Source organism: Mustela lutreola, chromosome 17, assembly GCF_030435805.1.
Source record: "Mustela lutreola isolate mMusLut2 chromosome 17, mMusLut2.pri, whole genome shotgun sequence".
NCBI lineage: Eukaryota > Metazoa > Chordata > Mammalia > Carnivora > Mustelidae > Mustela > Mustela lutreola.
This window is the reverse complement of record NC_081306.1, coordinates 12,019,153-12,039,784: the sequence shown is the minus strand read 5'-3', so window position 1 is coordinate 12,039,784 and position 20,632 is coordinate 12,019,153. Positions and strand designations below refer to the sequence as shown.

At 43.2% G+C, this 20,632-nt stretch overlaps 1 protein-coding gene across 2 annotated transcripts in view; it reads right to left on the bottom strand.

Annotated features, from left to right (window-relative positions):
* PARN (poly(A)-specific ribonuclease) overlaps window positions 1-20,632 on the bottom strand; it is a 158,162-nt gene that overhangs the window by 80,164 nt on the left and 57,366 nt on the right. For both annotated transcript variants that reach the window (XM_059153980.1, XM_059153981.1), the window contains exon 21: window positions 18,291-18,365. In XM_059153980.1, coding sequence (XP_059009963.1) covers window positions 18,291-18,365 — 75 coding nt within the window. The remainder of the gene's footprint in view (window positions 1-18,290; window positions 18,366-20,632) is intronic.

Sequence of the window (20,632 nt, the reverse complement as noted above, 5' to 3'; positions counted from 1 at the left end):
ACCAAGAGGTTTTGTACCCAGTCTCCACAACGCTGCAACGCATACTTTAAGTAAAATCAAGGGAGCAATATTATTTTAATGGCTGATTTTCTGAAAGGGGGGACAGAGGGAAGAAGTGAACACTGACTGAGCAGCTAGACCCAGGCACTGTGCTGAGAACATTACCTTTACGACCTCCATCCATTGTTCCCAGCCCCGAGCAGCAGATTTTCCCAGCGGCTGAAGGCTCAGAGAGGTTAACTCAGGCACCCAAGATCACACAGCTTTACTCCAAGTCTGTCATACCATCTGGGGTTCTTTCAAGTGGTTAAAACAAACTGAGAGATTGGCTCAGGTAGTTCAACTTGGTTGAACTGTCCATTAAGCACTGAATTGTGCACAGTATTTCTTAGAAACATCATGAGTCTTCCTCTAGATACTTAGATCTTTTCCAAAAAAGAATAGGAAGAAATGTTTTCTGGGATGCCTGGATGGCTCAGTCAGCTAAGCCACCGCCTTCGGCTCAGGTCATGATCCTAGGGTTCTGGGATGGAGTCCCACATCGGGCTCCTTGCTCAGCCGGGAGCCTGCTTTTCTCTCTCTGCCTCTGCCTGCCACCCTGCCTGCTTGTACACACATTCTCTCTCTGAAAAAAAAAATAAATAAATAAAATCTTAAAAAAAAAAATGCTTTCTGTCTATGGAAATGCCTCTCATCTCTATTCGTAAGTCTTCAAACCAAACCACGGGAGACTGCGTAGGTTGGAGGAGATAATGGTGAGGAGGTGACCTCCAGCTGACCCATGGGCTGGCTCCCCCCAATCAGAGGATCTGCACTCACCCCCTTCCCTGCCTACTGTTCCCACAGCGGGAGCTGTTCCAAGGACACAGCCTTCAGACAGGAAAGTGGTGTGGAGACCATCTGGGCAGTCCATGGGACTGAACCCCATGGAGGCCTCAACATAAACTCTGAAGACTCTGGCCAGCAGGTGCAAGCCTGAGACAGGCCTCGGATGGAAGTCCCCTTGCTTTATTAAACCTGCTGCCTCCCGGCCTGGAGGGGTCAGACTCCTTCTGAGGTCTCCCCTTGTCCTCTGAACACGGGAGACAGTGTAGGAACCAATACGGCACCGAGTAGATGTGATCCTCCTGCCTTCCCAGCAGTGCCACTATACCCCTGAGCGAGCAGCCTAACCAAGGCTAACCTGGTGGCGGGTCTCCCCCGCCCCGGATTCTGAAGCTTTGATCCCACAAATGTCCCCTGTTGCCTGTCCAGTGACACACTGCACGGGGCTACGCCGTGAACACCACAGCCTCAACGTGCGCACGTTACTTGGCGTGAATGAGCATTTAAATGACAAGTGTGACTTGAGGGAAAGGGGGCTTGGCTGCCGACACGACAGCACCACCTTCTGGCTGATGGCATGCTAGTTAAGACACAGAAAGTCACTGCCGCAGTTTAAAAGCACTTGAACTGTTCGGTCATTAATCCAGAAGGGCGGCAAAGGAGAAAATTCAGTTTTTTCACAGAATCCGAACAACGTTTGTGGTAAGTAAACTCCCTCAGAGACCAACCCCAGAACATAAAAAATGTTAATGGGAGGTCACTCCTGAGTGTCATTCTGCTTCTGGACACGATACAGTCACACCCAGCCTCTCAGCTCTCCCGACTGCGGAACCTGTCAGGCCCGCCCAAAGAAATGCCTTATCAGGGCCCCCGCATTCACACCCATACCCTACTGGGCGTGTAAGAGAGGCCTTCCGCAGCTCACACACCACGGGAACCAAAGCCCTCTGCATCCGACCCTTTCCAACGACATCTTCCCCGGGTAGGGGACGGCAAGTGGGGGCATCAGGCTCTCTTGGGTCCTAACAAGCTGAGGGAAAGACGGGAGCGCTCACGATGACTCAGCATCTGCACGTTTCCCCCCAAGTACAGGACTCCTTAGAGAGATGGTGCTAGAGATGGATCTCGGGCCTGAGGTACACTGGGTTTCAGACCACAGCTGCTGCCACAGCTTAAGGGTCCAGACCAGGAGACCCCATCAGTGGAGAGACAGGACGGCCACAAGGAGCCTCAGCACTCTCAACGATGTCCCAGGCTCTGCTGCCAGAAGGGACCCCCAAAGTCAGTTTCCAGGCCTGCTCTCTTCAATGCCAAAGCCTTACCCCCTGGTCAAAAAGGGGCTGGGGACGCCAGCTGCTTCCTGACTTTACTCGTCAGATATGATACCTGTGCTCCTTCCATGAGGAGGCCCGCGCAAACAGGGACGGACAGCATGGTGGGATGTTCGAGCAGATTATCCCCTTCTTGGAGAGAGCATGGAAATCTCCTGGCCAGGGGAGATGTAATGTGAGGGAATGAGCATTCTTCCCAGGGGCCGGCCACATGAAATCTCCCACTGCGAATTGCTCTAGAGAAAGGAAGCACCTGAGGATCAAGGTCTTTGTCAGAGCTATGCCCACTGCCTCCCATATACTACTAACACCTGCCACGGTGCTCAGCATACATGGAAGTTTCCTAAAGCCCATGAGTTCAAACCTTCGTGGCCACAGCCTACAACGAGACGTTTTTATTACAACCTGGGGCACAAACACGTACATCCGTGTGCACAGATCTATACCTGAAAAAGGTTACATGCAAAAAAGCAAGCCTGCCTTCAATATACAGGACTCACTCGGAAAGTTTCTAACTCTGTCCTTTTATAAAAATGCTGGTCATACTCACTAACATGATCTCACAACCCGCTGACAGAGTCAACTACCGTCTGACGAACACTGGCGGACACTGTCGCCAACATCCACTCGGATTCCTACTTCTCGTGCCCACATGCCTGGCTCTCTTCCCCGCCCTCTCTCATGGACCACACCAAGATCTCTCCTCCAAGCCTCCCCAGCCCGCACCAAACATCTTCCCAGATACCAAGGATGTGAAATTACCACCGCAGCCATTCCCCACCAGCCTGGTCTACTGAGTGAGGGAAAGCGCGTGGGACAAGATTTGGCTCAGGCCCCTGAACATGAAAACACCTGCCATCTGCATTCTTTCAACTGGTCATTTACCCCCTACCTTGACTCGCTTCAGCCACGTTTAGCTGCTTATCAAAAGATGGGTCCGTCAAGCAGAATTTCTTTTTTTATGATCTTGTTTGTCAAGGGATAATTTTCATGAATGCTAAATTAGGAACTGAAGTGCACTGTCACCAATTCTTGGAAGCCGATGGCCCATTTATTACTCCATGTAGCATTTATAGATGTGACAGGTTCCCAGATAAATTCAATTTGGCCCCAGTCTCTCAGAGAAGGCTACGAGCTAGAGTAAATGCAAAACCAACCTTCTAGACTTTTAAAAATAAATAGAAGTTGTTCGAATATGTCCATCTATTTTTGCCTTGGTGCTATAATGCCACTGGGCGACTATGGAAGAGAGCCACGGGGCTGGGGGAGGGGGGAAACTCGGACAACAACCCAGCTTTCCAAAGGCTGCTCCTTGTTTGGTCCACAATCTTGACACTCAATACCTGGAAATTCTTTCAAAAGCCCCATACTTCTAAAAGAAAAGTAGTTAAATGTAATATTTTATTTTTGAAAACGTCATTTAATTAAAAAAAAACCCGCCATACCAATATTACAGCAAGGTTTATGCAGAGGATGAAATTCAAACTCCTCTTTTTAACACACAAATTCTGTGTTTCTACCGTCTAACCACACACACCCCCGCCCCAACCACACGGACCCTCTGCTCCAGTCCTACCAAAGGATGTACTATTGGTCCCTCTCTTCACCAGGGCTTTCTCAGCCTTCCTCCACCAGGCCACCTCCTGGGATCAGCACAGGCATCACCTCCTCCAGGAAGCCTCCTGGGCTGACCCTTCTCTGCATCTTCATGCCAGTCTGGGTGGGTTCTCCCTCCCTCATCACAGCACCGAGCGTGTGCTGTCCAGATACCCGTCTGCATCGTTAGACCATGAATTCCTTGAGTGCAAAGACTATTATTTTGTCTCTATTCCCCATCTAAATTTAGTCCTTCGGTTTCTTCAGCAGGAGACAGACAAATATTTATGCGAAGCTTAACACTGCAGATTTCAAAAGAGAACCATCTTGTTAAAAACCTTGCAAAATCCCTTCATAATTATTCTCTTCTCTGTTGTTACTATAAATACACTGAACACAGACACTTAAAGGTACCTAGCAATATACAGTGATAAGTCAGTAAGGCTTACACACCATGTAAAACACAATTACAAAAATGCACCCCTAAATGTGACCCTGCTCATGCTTCAAAGATACAAACTTACTTCGGGAATTAACAATTACTAAAATCAGTGGGTGTCCTACATGCAGCTCATATTTCTTTAAGCTATATAATATGCTGTCATGATTTATTTCCCTTCTATTAACCTCTATGATAACAATACAGGATTTGTGTAGGGGGAAGAAAACCCCAGTTTCAAAGTTTTATTCTACTGTGTCGTCTTTTCTAGGTTCCTTTTCTCAGTACTACAGCAGTTTGCTCCCTGGCATTTGATGCAACGGGAAAACAAATCAGTTTCCTGCATTTCTCCAATTAACGTGGGAGGACAAAGGGCAATCCCACTAGTTAGGCAGTGTGATTTGTTCTAAGTTATTTTAAGCAATGTTTGCTTTTTATAATCCTCCGACATGAAAAATGCCAAGTAATGCCTAGATATACTGACGTGGGGTGTAGAAGTTCAGGCAAAATCATCATCTGAAGTGCTAGGGTCACCACAACCATCAATTATAAGTTACCCAACACTCCGGTGGTCTAGCATTTTCTGGCATTTTTGCTAAACTTAACAAAGTGACATCCATCCTGTTACTAAAGTGATATTTGGGCTTCTTTCCAGGACAAAAGAGGGCAGGTTGCAAAAGTACCCAGCGCTGGAAATCTTATCATTAAAGAGCATGTTTCAAAACTGTTTCAAATTCACCCTTTCAGAAACAGGAGATTTAAACCAAGAAGTTGAAGAAGGAAAATCCAAAGAAACGAATTCCAGGAATTTCATGATTAGAGATAAGATACCGCAAAATAACCACAGTCAGTCATAAAAGAAGTTTCAAAGGCAAGACATTTTCTTTTGCTCTGCTCTTGCACATACAAAAAAGCAAGTAATAACGTTTTCATCTTAAATTTAAATACTTTAACCCCTAGGTAATACCTGTCACTCTACAAACTAACTAACTAACTAAATAAATGGGGGGGCCACAATAAACTAAAACTACCTATAATCCCACCACCCCAAGAGATTCACTGGTAATGTTTTTAGTAACAAAATATTATTTCTAATTAGCCACTGAGAACCCCCAAATCATTTCACTTCTACTACTTCCAATTTGCTCAAACCAGATTTATTTCTTTTTTTTTTTTTAAAGATTTTATTTGTTTATTTGACAGACAGAGCTCACAAGTAGGCAGAGAGGCAGGCAGAGAGAGAGGGGGAAGCAGGCTCCCCACTGAGCAGAGTCCAATGCGGGGCTCCATCCCAGGACCCTGAGATCATGACCTGAGCCAAAGGTATAGGCTTAACCCGCTGAGCCACCGAGGCGCCCCGATTTATTTCATTCTTTTTTAAAAATTTTTATTTATTTTTATTTTTTAAAGATTTTTATTTATTTATTTGACAGAGGGAGATCACAAGTAAGCAGAGAGGCAGGCAGAGAGAGGAGGAAGCAGGCTCCGCGCGGAGCAGAGCCCAATGCAGGGCTCGATCCCAGGACCCTGGGATCATGACCTGAGCCGAAGGCAGAGGCTTTAACCCACCGAGCCACCCAGGCACCCTGATTTATTTCATTCTTAAAAACAGATTGTAAAACACAGAATCGTGGATGAGGAAACAAGGCAAGCGTGTGAAGACAGACACAGCTAACCTACTTAATCAGCCAGTTCACTCTTTCCGGTGACAGAAACGACATCAAATGGCCCTGGAAGCCTCCAGAATAAGAATCAGAGACATAACGTTTACACTGAGCCCTCAAAAGTTAGTCATCAGGGGCCTGGAAGCAATCAGGCAGATCCAGGTCAGCCTTCAGTCTCCCACTGCCACCCACATTCCAAAAATTTACCGAGAGCGAACTACGACTGTGGTACTAAATCAGGCACAATGGTCCTTGCTTTCCAGAGTGTTCTGCATAACCCTAAACAGTATACACAATGAAAATATCAGCAATCAAACCTACCACTGCATTCCAGGATACACAAGATTATCTGAGTGCACATGGAGACACATATATTTGTGGTCATACAGATTCAGTATGTCTATGTAAAGGTGCCAATATAATTAATTTGTTAAAACATCAGTGAAAAATCTCAGGGGGCTTTCTGAGTGACGCTAACAAATGATTCTAAAGCTCAATCAGAAGAATAAATAAAAGCTTATTTTGGAACCGGAATCAAGAGTCCTAAAACTGCTTAAATTAAATGCCCACAAAGAGAACTGTTAAAAGAACCGTAAAACAATATACAAAGTATACATTAGCTTAGATGAAATATATACTTAAATACCACAACAGAAAGGTAAACCTCCAATATTACTGCAATTATCTTCATTAGTAAAGAGAGGGGCATGGGATAATATTTTTAGTTTTCTGTAGTTTAAAATTTTTCTAGTAACAAAAATAAATCATCACTGTTTAATAAGAAAAAAATAAGTTGTTTTTAGTTTTTTTTTCAAGATTATTTGAATCTAATGATTTTGCTTCTTCAGAATTTTTTTTTTTTAAATGAAAGATACAAAGACTAAGTAAGGTACACAGATGCTCTTTAAGGAATTTAGGGCGCCTGGGTGGCTCAACCAGTTAAGTGTCTGACGTTGGCTCAGGTTGATCCCAGGGTCCTGGGATGGAGCCCCATGTTGGGGGAGGCAGGGGGGTGGGGTGCCCTGCTCAGCTGGAGGCCTGTTTCTCCCTCTCCCTCTTCCCCTCCCTCCTGCTTGTACTCTCTCGCTGTCAAATAAATAAAATCTTTTTTTAAAATGTAAAAAAAAAAAAGAATTTGAAATAATAAACTCTTGTCATCCCAAACGGATATAAATGCAATGCATCCATTAAAAGAAAACTCTCCCAGAAAACCGTGTGACAGCACGAGAAATGCTCATGACCTAATATTAACTAAAAAATCATATCCAAAAATGCATCTGAAGTCAGATTCCAACTGATATTAAAAAGTCATGGGTGGCTCAGTGGGTTGAGTCTTTGCATTCAGCTCGGGTCATGATCTCGGGGTCCTGGGATCAAGCCCCGCATCTGGCTCCCTGCTCAGCTGGGGGGGGGGGGCTGCTTCCCTCACCGGCCCCCCGCCTGCCTCTCTACCTACCTGTGATCTCTCTGTCAAATAAACAAATACAATCTTTAAAAAAAAAGTCATGAAAATACTTATCTCTACAAAATAAAACAAATAAAAAAGAAATATGAGTCAAAATACTACTAATATTGATGTCTAGGTTGTGAGACCATGATTGAATTGTTTTCTTCATATTTTCAAGTATCACATTTTCAATAATGAACTTGATTTAGTCTAAATCTGGGGGCAGGAGAACAGAACATGAGCAGTTTGCTATGAATGATACAACAATTAAATATGACAGATCTGCTGAATATTCTGACAGTGCAACACAAAGCTGACATTCTTAGATCCAGAAAACACAGCCTATAGAACACAAACATCAAACCCAACGCCCTGGACCAGAAACAAATTAACGGAACACAAAAGGTCAGCCTCCAGAGCACAAACACGCCATTTCTTTTTCTTTTTTAAGATTTTATTTACTTATGTGACAGAGAGAGAGATCACAAGTAGGCAAAGAGGCAGGCAAACAGGGGGGTGGGGGGGGGCAGACTTCCTGCTGAGCAGAGAGCCAGATGCAGGACTTGATCCCAGGACCCTGAGATCTAGACCTGAGCTGAAGGCAGAGGCTTAACCAACTGAACCTCCATTTCTTTTTCCTGGCTAGGTTCTCACTGCCACAGAACTCATTTTGTCACTGCTGCTTTAGCGGTGGTAATTACATTAAGAACATGGGAAGCCGTATCTGAAGTCAGGAAGCTTTCTGCCCCATTCTCATACCAGCTCATGCTCTAAAGAACACTAATTAGGGGGAGTCCAAGTTATTGTTATTCTCAAAAAAATCTGCCTGATACAGATTTCATAGGACAGATGTGTAACACTGCTAATTCTCAAGATAAAACACACAGGGGAATTAGGAAAACAAGAAGGCTCTTAATACTGTTAAAATTTTCCACAGTGCTTTTTGTGGATTAAGTGACTTAGAGGAGTTTAAAAAAAAAAAAGAAAAAAGTCAGCTGCTTTAAGTTTTCATCAAAAGATACATACACAAAACACAGACATTTACATGTTTCATTAATAATTATTTTCCTTATCAATAAGCCACTACTATAAAAACCTTGTGTATATAAGAACAAATACATTGTTTCCAGGATGCAGCACTTATGGCATGAAAATCCTGTATCATTTAAACACACAAGTAAGTTATCAGCCCCTTCCTCTAAAACAAGCTTATTTCATAGAACCCTTATAAAGTCCTGTCACAGTTGAACTCATTTATCCATTGCTATATTTATAATCAAGGTAATTTTTGTAAACCAACACTATGCAAGGTTTAAGATTAGGAAAATAAACATGAAAAGAAAAAAACATTCATTTTTGGTTCTTTCTCGAGTGTTTTGTACATTTCCTCTTTGACAAAGATAAATATACAGTAATGCACTAGCCAACTATGAAAAAGACCACAAATAGAAACAAAGATATCAAATGCTTGGTCTGGATTTTGTCTATTGCTATGTATGCCTACCCAAAAGGAACTGAAACTGAAGTCAATTTTAATTGGCTAAAAGAGGTAAGTCACATGGTTTGGTTTGGTTTTTAATGCATTAACATGATATTTTCTTAAAATGTTATTTAATGAACAGAAAGAGGTAGTTTAAGCATGCTATAATATGGCAGAAGTGTTACATCAAAAGCAGATACTGTAAGAGCCACAACTGGAAAGCACAGGTAAAGCTGTTCTGCCTCCAGGATTGGAAAGATAAGCTAACAGGTCAACTTTTCTGTTGATAATAACTATAATCTCGGGGGGGGGGGTGCAAAAATGAAAACAAAAACAAGTATCTGAGGACTCTGAAATATGGACAGAAACAGGTATATTTTGCAAAGGAGTTAAAAATTGGAGGAAGCTGGGGTACCTGGGTGGCTCAGTGGGTTAAACCTGTCTTCAGCTCGGGTCATGATCTTGGGGTCCTGGGATCAAGCCCCGCTTCAGGCTCTCTGCTCAGCAGGGAGTCTGCCCACCCCCTGCCCCCGTCTATCTCTCTGCCTACTTGTCATCTGTCAAATAAATAAGTAAAAAAAAAAAAAAAAAAACTGGAGGAAGCAAGCTGACATGAAGTAAATTTCCTAGGGTCTTTTTGTGTGACTATGCCCTAAGGGGAAACTGAAGTGACAGGGGCATGGGGCAACAACTGTAAAAGTCCTATGTCTTTCTGGTAGAAGGAACCAGAAGCATGAGGCAACCAGTGGCAATAGAGTGGGAAAGGAATCCTAGGACAGAAGAAACCAGAAAATGGCAACTCTGAATTTGGTGCATAGACTCAGCCCATGTGTCTGGGTGACCCTTTACTTAACCGTGCCCATGGCAGACCAAAAGCAGTCTGAGCTCTGATCTGAGTCCCCTCCCACTGCAGACATGCAAGAGTTTGCAGTCTGAGTTTAAGTAAGTTAAATGCTTGCTAAAACTTAAACAAAAATACTAACACTCTTCTGCGGGAATAGAAGTGATTGCAGGGTGTCCACAAAAGAACATTCACAACGTCCAGGAAACAACCCCAAGTTATTTGACACATGAAGAGCCAAGAGAACAGGACGCAGTCTCAAGACAAAAGTGATCAACAGGTGCCAACACCTTGGTAATGCAGATGTGGGAATTATTAGACAAAGACTTTAAACAGGCGATTCTAACTATGTTCACTGAGGTAAAAAACAAATAAATAAATAAAATCTTTATTTTCAAAAAAAGAAAGAAAAAAGATCTCCTACATATAGGTAACTGGAGCCCCCAGGACAAGAGGCAAGAGAATACAGGACAGGAAAAATATATTTGAGTAATGTCTCAAAACTTTCTAATCTGGTGAAAGACATAAATTTACAGATTCAAGAGGTGCCTGGCATGAAATGTGAAAACAGCTCAGTCCATAGAACATCTGACTTTTGATCTTGGTTGTGAATTTGAACCCCATGATGGGTGAAGAGATTACTTTAAAAAATATATATAAAATCTTTAAAAAAAATTTTTAAATTAAATGTACAGATTCAAGAAGTTCTGTCAACCCCAAGAGGACAATTACAAAGAAAGCCATGCCAAAGTCCATCATAGTGGAATTGCTGAAAACCAATGATCCAACGACAAAGAGAAAAATCTTGAATACCCACATTTCTCTATGGCAACAAGGAGGCAAATGACTGTAGACTTCTCATGAGAAACCATGGAGACCAGAAGATAGAGGAACATATTTAAAATGCTAAGAGAGAAATCCAGAATTCTATTTAGCCAGCTAAAACATCCTACATGGATGACGGCAAAATAAAGACATATTTCAGATAAAGGACAACTAAGACAATCAGCCTGCCACTACTCCAGCACTGTAATAAATACTGATGGAAGCTCTGTAGGCTGAAGTGAGATGATACTCAAAAGAAACTTGGGTCTTCAGGAATGAATGAAGACAATACCTAAAATGAAAAATGTCAGGGTAAGGAGAAAAGAATTCAGCCTTTTAATCTCCTAAAATACACAGGACTGTTTAGAACAAAATTATAACACCACTTCGTAGGATTTATCAGGTATGCACATATTACATATATGCCAATACAGCATGAAAACCAATGGGGATCGGAATAAATGGCCTTATATGCATCCTAGGTTTCCCCATTGTATGTCAAGTGGTATAATATGAACTCTAAGTAGACTGTGAAAAGTTACAGACGGTTGTTAAAATTTCTAAAGCAACCACTAAAAAATATTGCAAGGAGATGGCATTAAAAAGGCAAGAGAGAAATTAAAATGGGATTCTTTAAAAATTTCAAATAATCCAAAAGAGGACAGGAGAGAGAAAAATGAACAAAAACAGACGGAACAAAGAACGAGCTTTAAAATGACAAAAGCATGTAAATAATCACCATACACACACACACACACACACACACACACAGAGGTAAATTGACAGTACTAGGAAAGAAAAGGAGGCGGAAACAAAAAACACAAAAAGGCCAGGGGTGCCTGGGTATCTAACTTAGCAATAATGGAATTACAACATGTAATTTGTGGGATGCACCTACAGCAGTGCTTAAAGAATAATTTGCAGCTTTAAATGTTTGTATGAGAAACAAAAAAAAAAAAGGTGAAAATCAATGAGTAGGAAGAGTCCTGGCTACATCCAGAACACTAGTTGGCCGGGAGTGCTGGTGCACCAGAGACGAGAAGGTACAACTGAAAGTAAGAAATGGGGAAGACTTGGGGCCCCTGGGTGGCTCAGTGGGTTAAGCCTCTGCCTTCGGCTCAGGTCATGATCTCAGGGTCCTGGGATCGAGTCCCGCATCGGGCTCTCTGCTCAGCAGGGAGTCTGCTTCCCTCTCTCTCTCTCTCTTTCTCTCTGCCTGCCTCTCCATCTACTTGTGATCTCTCTCTGTCAAATAAAATCTTTAAAAAAAAAAAAAAAAGAAAAAGAAATGGGGAAGACTTGCCAACTGTTAGAATGCTGAATGTCTTCCCAGCTGGAAAGAGGTGGAAGCTTCATGGGCTCAAGGTGTTTAAGTACACACTTGACCAATCAGAGACTGAGTGCTAAGCTGTACTGACCCAGGGGCAATCTCTAGAAGGCCCAGGATAAAAAAATTCTACAAAGAATTTTTTTTTTTAAGCTGACTCCATGCTAAGTGTGGAACCCCACATGGGGCTTGAACTCACGACTGTGAGATCAAGAACTGAGCGCAGATCATCAAGAGCAGGACTCTTAGCCAACTGAGTCACTCGGGCACCCCTGGAAAAAATTTTAAAAATCAATCACGGATGGTTCTACCTCTAGAAGTGGGAAGAAGAAAGGCGAAGTAAACCCAAAGCAAATAAAAGGAAGGAAGGGGGGTGTGCATGACTGGCTCAGCTGGAGAAGTACACTGTGTACCTTTTCATTTTGGGGTTGTGAGTTTGGGCTCCACGTTGGGTACAGAGTTAAATAAACTTAAAAAAAGGCGGGGTGGGGGGGCGATGCCTGGATGGCGCAGTGAGTTCAACAGCCGACTCTTGGTTTCGGCTCAGGTCAGGATCTCAGGGTTGTGAAATCCCGCCTGTATCGGGCTCCAGGCTCACTGTAAAGTCTGCCGGAGATTCTCTCTCCCATTCCCTATGCTCATAAGAGACTTTCTTGCTAAAATAAATAAACGTTTTTCAAAAAAAGAAAGGGAAAAAGAAAAAAAAATGGAAACCCAATAAATGAACAAAAACAAACAATACAGAAAATGAACCAAACCAAAAGCTGGTTCTTTGCAAAGACCATCAAAATCAGTAACCCACAGGGGCGCCTGGGTGGCTCAGTTGGTAAAGCGCCCGCCTTCAGCTCAGATCATGATCCTGGGGTCCTGGGATCGACCCCCCACAGCGGGCTCCCTGCTCAGCAGGGAGTCTGGTTCTCCCTCCCCCCTGTCCCTCCCCCATTTGTGGATGCTCACGGGTGGGCTCTCTCTCTTTCTCATATAAATAAATAAATAAAATTAAATTTAAAATATCAGTAACTCCCAACTACTGTGATGAAGGAAAAATGAGAACACAAATCACCAGTATCACATGTGAAGTAAGCAGTTATCACTACAAATTCTGCAGACATCAAACGGAAAAATGCACAGATAAAGTTTAAAGTTGTAAGCACTTTTAACAAAACAGCGCTGAACAATCGCCTTGAGTCATAACCACAACTTAATACTCATCTGTTCAGCACGAATAAAAGCTGTGCTTCTAAAAGTACAATTTAATATAAACACAAGCACAGCACCGTACCCTAGACTGAAGTGAAGCACGTCGCTCCCTCCGTGCCCACACATCGTCCTGAACAGGTTCCTCAGGCAGCATTATTGGGAATTTCTACAACTACCTGAATTTGTGCTGCCTTTACAAAATAATTGTCAGGTTTCTACCTCTTCTGAAGTGCCTCTATCAATCTCTGCTTTTTTAAAACTCTGGTAGTATGCTGCAATTTCCAGCTTTCAAAAGAAATGAAAAGGTTATTTTTCTCGAGCTATTCATATGAAAATTTCTAATACATTTAGGACACTCTAAAACACTCAATGACTAAACATTGAGAGTATGACTAGAAGGTCCTCTGACTTCTAAAAAATATTGCTGGGGCCCCTCTCCTATTTAATAAAGCTAAGTTAGGAATACAAATCTTAAAAATGAAGGAGCTATGCAGATGTGACCCTTAGAGATGATTTCTTGGACACCTGGGTGAGTCAGCTAGTTAAGTGTCTGCCTTTGGCTCAGGTCGTGATCCTGGGGTCCCGGGAGCGAGCCCCACATTGGGCTCCCTGCTCAGCGGGAAGTCTGCTTCTCCCTTTTCCTCTGCCCATGCCCCCTAATTGCTTTTTTCCCCCCCTCTAATAAATAAATCAAATCTTAAAAAAAAAAAAAAAAAGGCTGGGGCGCCTGGGTGGTTCAGTGGATTAAGCCTCTGCCTTCTTCTCAGGTCATGATCTTGGGGTCCGGGGATCGAGCCCCACATCAGGCTCTCTGCTCAGCGGGAAGCCTGCTTTCCCCCTTTCTGCCCACCTCTGCCTACTTGTGATCTCTCTCTCTGTCAAATAAATAAATAAAATCTTAAAAAAAAAAAAAGGTGATTCTTACTTCGCTACTTTGAGGAAAATTCTCAAACAGTGAGACTAGGTGATGTTCTCCATGGTCATGTACTATCTTATCTGAAAGGTTACAAGGGAACAATGCTGAATGCATGGCTGGTATGGGCTATCACCATCTGAACACCCCAAGGCCACAGGAGCTCTCGCCTCAGCCTTGGCAAACAAAGAAACCAGCAAACCAAATGGCACTAAGCAGAAGTTTTATTTTAAATTAAATTTTTTATTTAAATTTAACTTAACATAAACTGTATGATCAGTTTCAGAGAAGGGTTTTAATAGTATAGCAAGGTTCCCTAGAAAAAGAGAACTTTCCTATTCAAGATTCTGAAAGTGGTTTTTAAAAAATCTTGATTAAACTTAGTACTATCAAAAGACAAAGACAGGTGTCAGGTACTTACATGTAAATCAAAAATTAGTCTGTAACAGCGCCAAAGAAGCCATTACAAGCTCCTATATAAATAGGCACTTAATGATTTTTCCAGTGTTACATTATTGATCTAACAGGCCCTTCGTTTCCACTGAAATGAATAAGTAATTTGTTTAAGAGAACATTAATAAGGTTTGTAGCACTTTAGATATGCAGGGTCTCTCTCATCATTAGAATTACCACTATCAAAAACAGATTTTCCGGGGCGCCTGAGTGGCTCAGTGGTTTGGGGTGCTGCCTTCGGCTCGGGTCATGATCTCAGGGTCCTGGGATCGAGCCCCGAGTCGAGCTCCCTCCTCCGCGGGAAGCCTGCTTCCCCCGCCCCTCTCTGCCTGCCTCTCTGCCTACTTGTGATCTCTGTCTGTCAAATAAATAAATAAAATCTTTAAAAAAAAAAAAAAAAAAAACAGATTTTCCACTGTCTTTCAATGAAACATCTGCAAAATTTTAGAAATCACGGCAAAAGACCAAAGACATCAGATATATTCATCCTATACATGAAGGCGTTTCTAAGTCCTAACAACCTTGACTATGACTTACTCATTTCAGTGAACATTTACCGTCCTCGCTCGTGTCAGCCGCTACTCGGAGCACTGAGAACACACCCGTGAGCTAGACGTCTGGCCCCTGCTCTCAGAGAGTTTACAGTCTACCAGGGAAGAGAGGCAAACAGGGTGTGTCGGCAAAGGACGTCAGGACAGCAAAGAAAATGGGACCCAATCCCCTGCACAGGGAACTAGTGGGGGGGGGGGGCACAACCAGAGAAATGAGTGTGTAAGCTGAGATGGGGAGGGAAGTGGGACGGCGCCCAGCTCTGAGGGAAGAGGAGGGCAGAAATCTAAGGTGGCATAAGGCAAAGAGAAGTAGGGTCACAGGCACAGCACGCACAAATGGCCAGGGATTTATACACACAGTTGTCTTTTGGGGGTGCCTGGGTGGCTCCGTCGGTTAAGCATCTGCCTTTGGCTCAGGTCATGAGCCGGGGCTCAGCGGGGAGTCTGCTTCTCCCTCTCCTTCTGCCCCTCCACTCCACCCACCCCCAGAGGTATACGCTCTCGCTCTCCAAAAAAAAAAAGTGACTTTTGTGTAAGCGATGACGGCGGAAACTCAGACTTGACCAGTAATGCTGCATGTATCGTATCGGGAGACAAGAGTCATCTATTTCATCTCGGAGGAAAAAGGTAGAAAGGTCACGATTTCATCCCAGCCTCTTTGCCATGCTACCCACTCCAGCCAGGCTGCCTTCCCCGCACTAGAGAAGGAGTCAGGGGGGAATATGATGGACTCAATCACGCCTTCAGGGGAATGTCACATGCAGGCCAACAATCACACGGCAGGGCCCCTGTGGCAACGTGATTCTGCAGCGCAGCTCCCGGATTTCAGGTGTCACGGAGTGAGACACTGAGCTGGAAACTACGGGTAAGGAGCCTTTCGGTTCCAAGTGAGGGAGCTATCGTCACAGGACAGTGAATGTGGTCTGGCAGCAACATGAAAAGAAGCAATGACCCCCACACACATCAACACAGAATTATACTCGGACATGCAAGCAGGCACCACCAGCTAGGGTCGTACAGGTTTCCAAGCACTTTTACACACTCTCATTTGTACAGGAGCTTGGAGGCCCTAGCATTTGTCAAGCCCCTGCTTGTGAAGGGCCAGCTCCCTGCTGGGCACTTAACGTTTGCGACTGCATTTCACAAAGTAACCATCACCGCCTCCACCTCTCAGCCAGAAGCCTGTGGCTTGGATAGTTTACGTAATCTGTCAGAAGGCACACGGTGGGCAGGTGGTGGAGGCGAGCTTAGGCCCCGGGGCAGTCTGGCTTCCAGGCCCATGCCATCTCCTTCCAACCCAAGGCAGAGTTTCAATGCCACCCACGTGTGACCAGCAGGAAGGCCAAAGGGTGAGGCTGAGTGGAGGAGGTGGGACTGGACCTCCAGCCAGGAGTTCCAGTTCTGTGCCCTTGCGGCTGGCCACAGGGCCTCTTGCCGAGCTCTTGGTCGCAGAGTCCCTTGCCCCTCCCTGAAGTTATTGTTGGCTCTGTAATAATCAGTCCCTCTGGGTGCCATCTCATCGGTCTTTCCAAGGATCGTAGGGGAGTGGATCAGAGAAATAAGCAGATAATGAAACATTTAACTAGAGACATCACTCACGTAACACCAATTCTTGGTGTCATGTCCTCCCCAAAGTATATCTCACGCTGAAATCCACTATTAAGTAACCATCATAAAAGTTCAAACTAGACCAAACTAGACTAGATTATATATATATATAATCTCATGTAATTCTAATAATAATCCCAGTAAGTACTATCATCCTCAGTTTCAGAGATAAGCAGAAGCATCTCTAGGTTAAATAACCTGCCCAAGGTCACACAACTATGTAGTATAGCAGCATGATTCCAGAGCTTAAGCTTTTCATCACAACACAGCCTATATTCCTGCAATGGTCACAGAATTAAGAACAAACACCAAAATACTCTGATCTGAATGTGTATATATGTGGAAGCTTTCATATATAATTACTCATATAGTTACATTCTCAGAATTACATAATTTTAGTATGTTATACTACTACTACTAATAAAAAGATAATACATAATAAAAAGATTTAGTATGTGATACTAATAATAATAATAAAAAGAAAAAAATTAAGGGGCTCCTGGGTGCCTCAGTCGGTTAAGCATCTGCCAATGGCTCAGGTCATGGTTCCATGACCTGAAACTGGGCTCGAGCCCTGTGTTGGGCTCGCTGGCCAGTGGGGAGTCTGCTTCTCCCTCTCCTTGTGCCCCTCCCCCCTCACTCATGCTATCTTGCTCGCTCACAAATAAATGAATAAAATCTTTAAAAAAATTAGACATATCACTTTACAATGTTATCCCTCCTACACTATTAAGTACCAGAGAAACTTGAAATCTATTTGAATAAGTGGCTGAACATCACATATTTTATTCAGTAACTTTTCAACTTAAGGAAATAGAACATTTTGAGATGGTTAATGACAAAAGTACGCAGGGTCCAGTAAGACATGTGGTGCTCCATCTTTCTACCATCCTATTTATTTTTTTTAAAGCTCTTATTTATTTATTAGTTAGAGTGAGAGAGAAAGAGAGCACAAGCAGGCAGAGTAGCAGGCAGAGGCAGAAGGAGAAGCAGGCTCCCCGCGGAGCAAGGAGCCCGATGTGGGACTCGATCCCAGGACACTGGGATCATGACCTGAGCTGAAGGTAGCCGCTTAACCGACTGAGCCACCCAGGCATCCCTTTACCATCCTATTTTAAAAGCAAATAACATATCCCAGTTTATTTATTTGTAAAACAAGTATTCGATATAAGTGTAATGAAATGAATAGACCCCACAAACTTCTAAGTAAATGGGAGAAGCGTGGAGATGAGTGAACGGTGGATACAGGTATCACCTTCTGGTGTTCCCCATTCCTCTCAATTTGCTATTTCTTTCTTTCCTTTTTTTGTTTTTTTAAAGATTTTTATTTATTTATTTGACAGACAGAGATCACAAGTAGGCAGAGAGGCAGGAGAGAGAGAGGAGGAAGCAGGCTCCCCGCTGAGCAGAGAGCCCAACTTGGGGCTTGATCCCAGGACCCCGGGATCATGACCTGAGCTGAAGGCAAAGGCTTTAACCCACGGAGCCACCCAGGTGCCCCTCAATTTGCTATTTCTAATTCTCAAAGCAAACCTGCAACTTGAGTGCAATGAGATGGGAACAGAAAAGAGGTAAGTGAAGAAACATATTACATAGTGTATCTAATGAATTAATAAATTTGTCTTTTTTCCTCACCTACACATGATACTCACTAATTTTCTCCTTTATTTTAGAGACAGCTCTAAAGACAGCAGGCAGCAATGCCTGTGAATCAGCTGAGCGAACTCACAGTATAAAAGGGCGAGCTCCCACTTTAATTAATACACAAAGCAAATGTCCAAAGCACTTACCAATCTGTACTTGTTCGGGCTGGCTGAGAGAAACAAAGGCTGATGTGTCATCGATCCAGGATATCTGAATGTTACCTGCAGTGTTGAAATAAAAATAAAGGGAACATCTGACCAAGTATATCACTATCAGACTTCATCTGCACATCTGATATATTTCAGAATATGTGTCAAATTTAAACAGAGATGAGGTGCTGGTTTAAAATTTGATCAAAATCTCAGCATTAAGCATAAAGCTTTAAAGAAGCTTTAAAAATGTGTTTTAAAAATAAAAGAAAGATCCTTCTGGATTAAATCCTGGGGCACTTGATATTTCAGCCCAATCTCGTGCCAGAGCTGGCAATTTCTTTCCTATCAAGATCACAACAGGGGTGCTTGGGTGGCTCAGTCAGTTAAGCATCCAACTCTTGGTTTCGGTTCAGGCCCTGATCTCATGGGTCGTGAGCCCCATGCTGAGCCCCACAATGACTGGGCTTTGCACTCAGTGGGAGTCTGCTTGGACATTCTCTCCCTCTGCCCCTTCCTGTTTGCACACTCATGCTCTCTCGCTCAAATAAATAGATAAATCTTCTAAAAACACATCTTTCTAAATTTTTAGAGACACAAACTCTTAAAATCATGAACGAGAAACATAAAAGGAATCAATGTAGCAAAAAGTACGAAAAATTCCACACTGATGTCAAGGCCAGGTGAGGAAAATAGGCAGCAGAAGAGGACAAAGGAAAAGAAGGCAGCAAAGAGAGAAAACTAAGATGGGCTGAAACAGAAAAGCCACTGAGAAGGGCAGAAAGCAGTCTAGTGAAACAGAACGATTTTCACATGAAGGGACAAATCCTCAAGCAAGGCTAACAAGCTGCAGACAGAACAGAACAGAGCATGGGAAGGAGTGGGTGGTGGGGCAGAAAACCAAAGGGAAAGCAGACGCCTAATTGTTTGACTACTGCTCTTCTTGAAAAAACACGGGAAGACTGGCATTATTAAAAATGGGTAAACAGGGGCGCCTGGGTGGCTCAGTGGGTTAAAGCCTCTGCCTTCGGCTCCGGTCATGATCTTGAGGTCCTGGGACCGAGCCCCCTGTTGGGGGAGCCTGCTCTGCTCGGCGGGGAGCCTGCTTCTGTTTCCTCCTCTCTGCCTAGTTCTCTGCCTACTTGTGATCTTTGTCTGTCAAATAACTAAATAAAATCTTTAAAAAAAAAATGGGTAAACATCAATGGAATTTATTAGTGAAAAAATGTTTCAATTCCTAAAAAGATTTCCAAGGCTACGAATGCTTACAAACTGCTGTCTCATTGTCACAGGATAATAACTCAATTCCTGCTGCACAGCAAGGTGCCATAATGACTTTCTCCATTACAAAAGTCACTCCTCTACCTTGTGTGTTTTAGATATATAGTAACAGTGAATGTGCCCTAAATAGTTACTATGTGCCACATACTATTCTAAATGCCTTCATGAATCAGCTCATTTAATCCTCATGAAATGCTTATTGCCATCATCATCGTCATTGTCACCAATGAGGACACAAAGGAACAGAGAGGCTACTTGTCTGATATCATACAACTGATTCTTTTTAATTAAAATGAAAACAAAATTCTATTCAGAGCATCCTACTTAATTTAGCCAATTAAAGGCTGACTACATAAGGGTAAGAACTTAATAATACAAAATGAGAAAAAAAACAGCAACAACATCAAAAGCTCTCAAAAGAAATGAGCTGTGAAATTCAACTGCATCTCTAGATCTGTATTTAAATTAAAAAGCAGGACTAGAATTTCAAAAGTTGTTGAGACTGTCTGCAAAGACCAGGATAACTTTCCTGAAACATACCCGCTTTCACTTACTTTTCTTTTTTTTTTTTAAAGATTTTATTTATTTATTCGACAGAGAGAGATCACAAGTAGGCAGAGAGGCAGGCAGAGAGAGAGAGAGGAGGAAGCAGGCTCCCTGCTGAGCAGAGAGCCCGATGCGGGACTCGATCCCAGGACCTTGGGATCATGACCTGAGCCGAAGGCAGCGGCTTAACCCACTGAGCCACCCAGGCGCCCCTCACTTACTTTTCTAAAAATTGTCTGTAAAGTGTTTTACTTATGAAAGCTAATAAATATATGCTTATTTTAGAAAATACAGAAAAGTTGGGGCACCTGGATAGCTCAGTGGGTTAAGTTCTTGATTTCGGCTCAGGTCATTATCTCAGGGCCATGAGATTGAGCCCTTCGCCAGGCTCTGAGCTGGACACAAAGTCTCCTTAATAGGCTCTTCCTCTCCCGCTGCCCCTCCCCTCCTCTTTCTTTCTCTCTCTGTCTCTCTTTCCCTCCCTCCCTAAAAAATAAAAATACAAAAAAGCA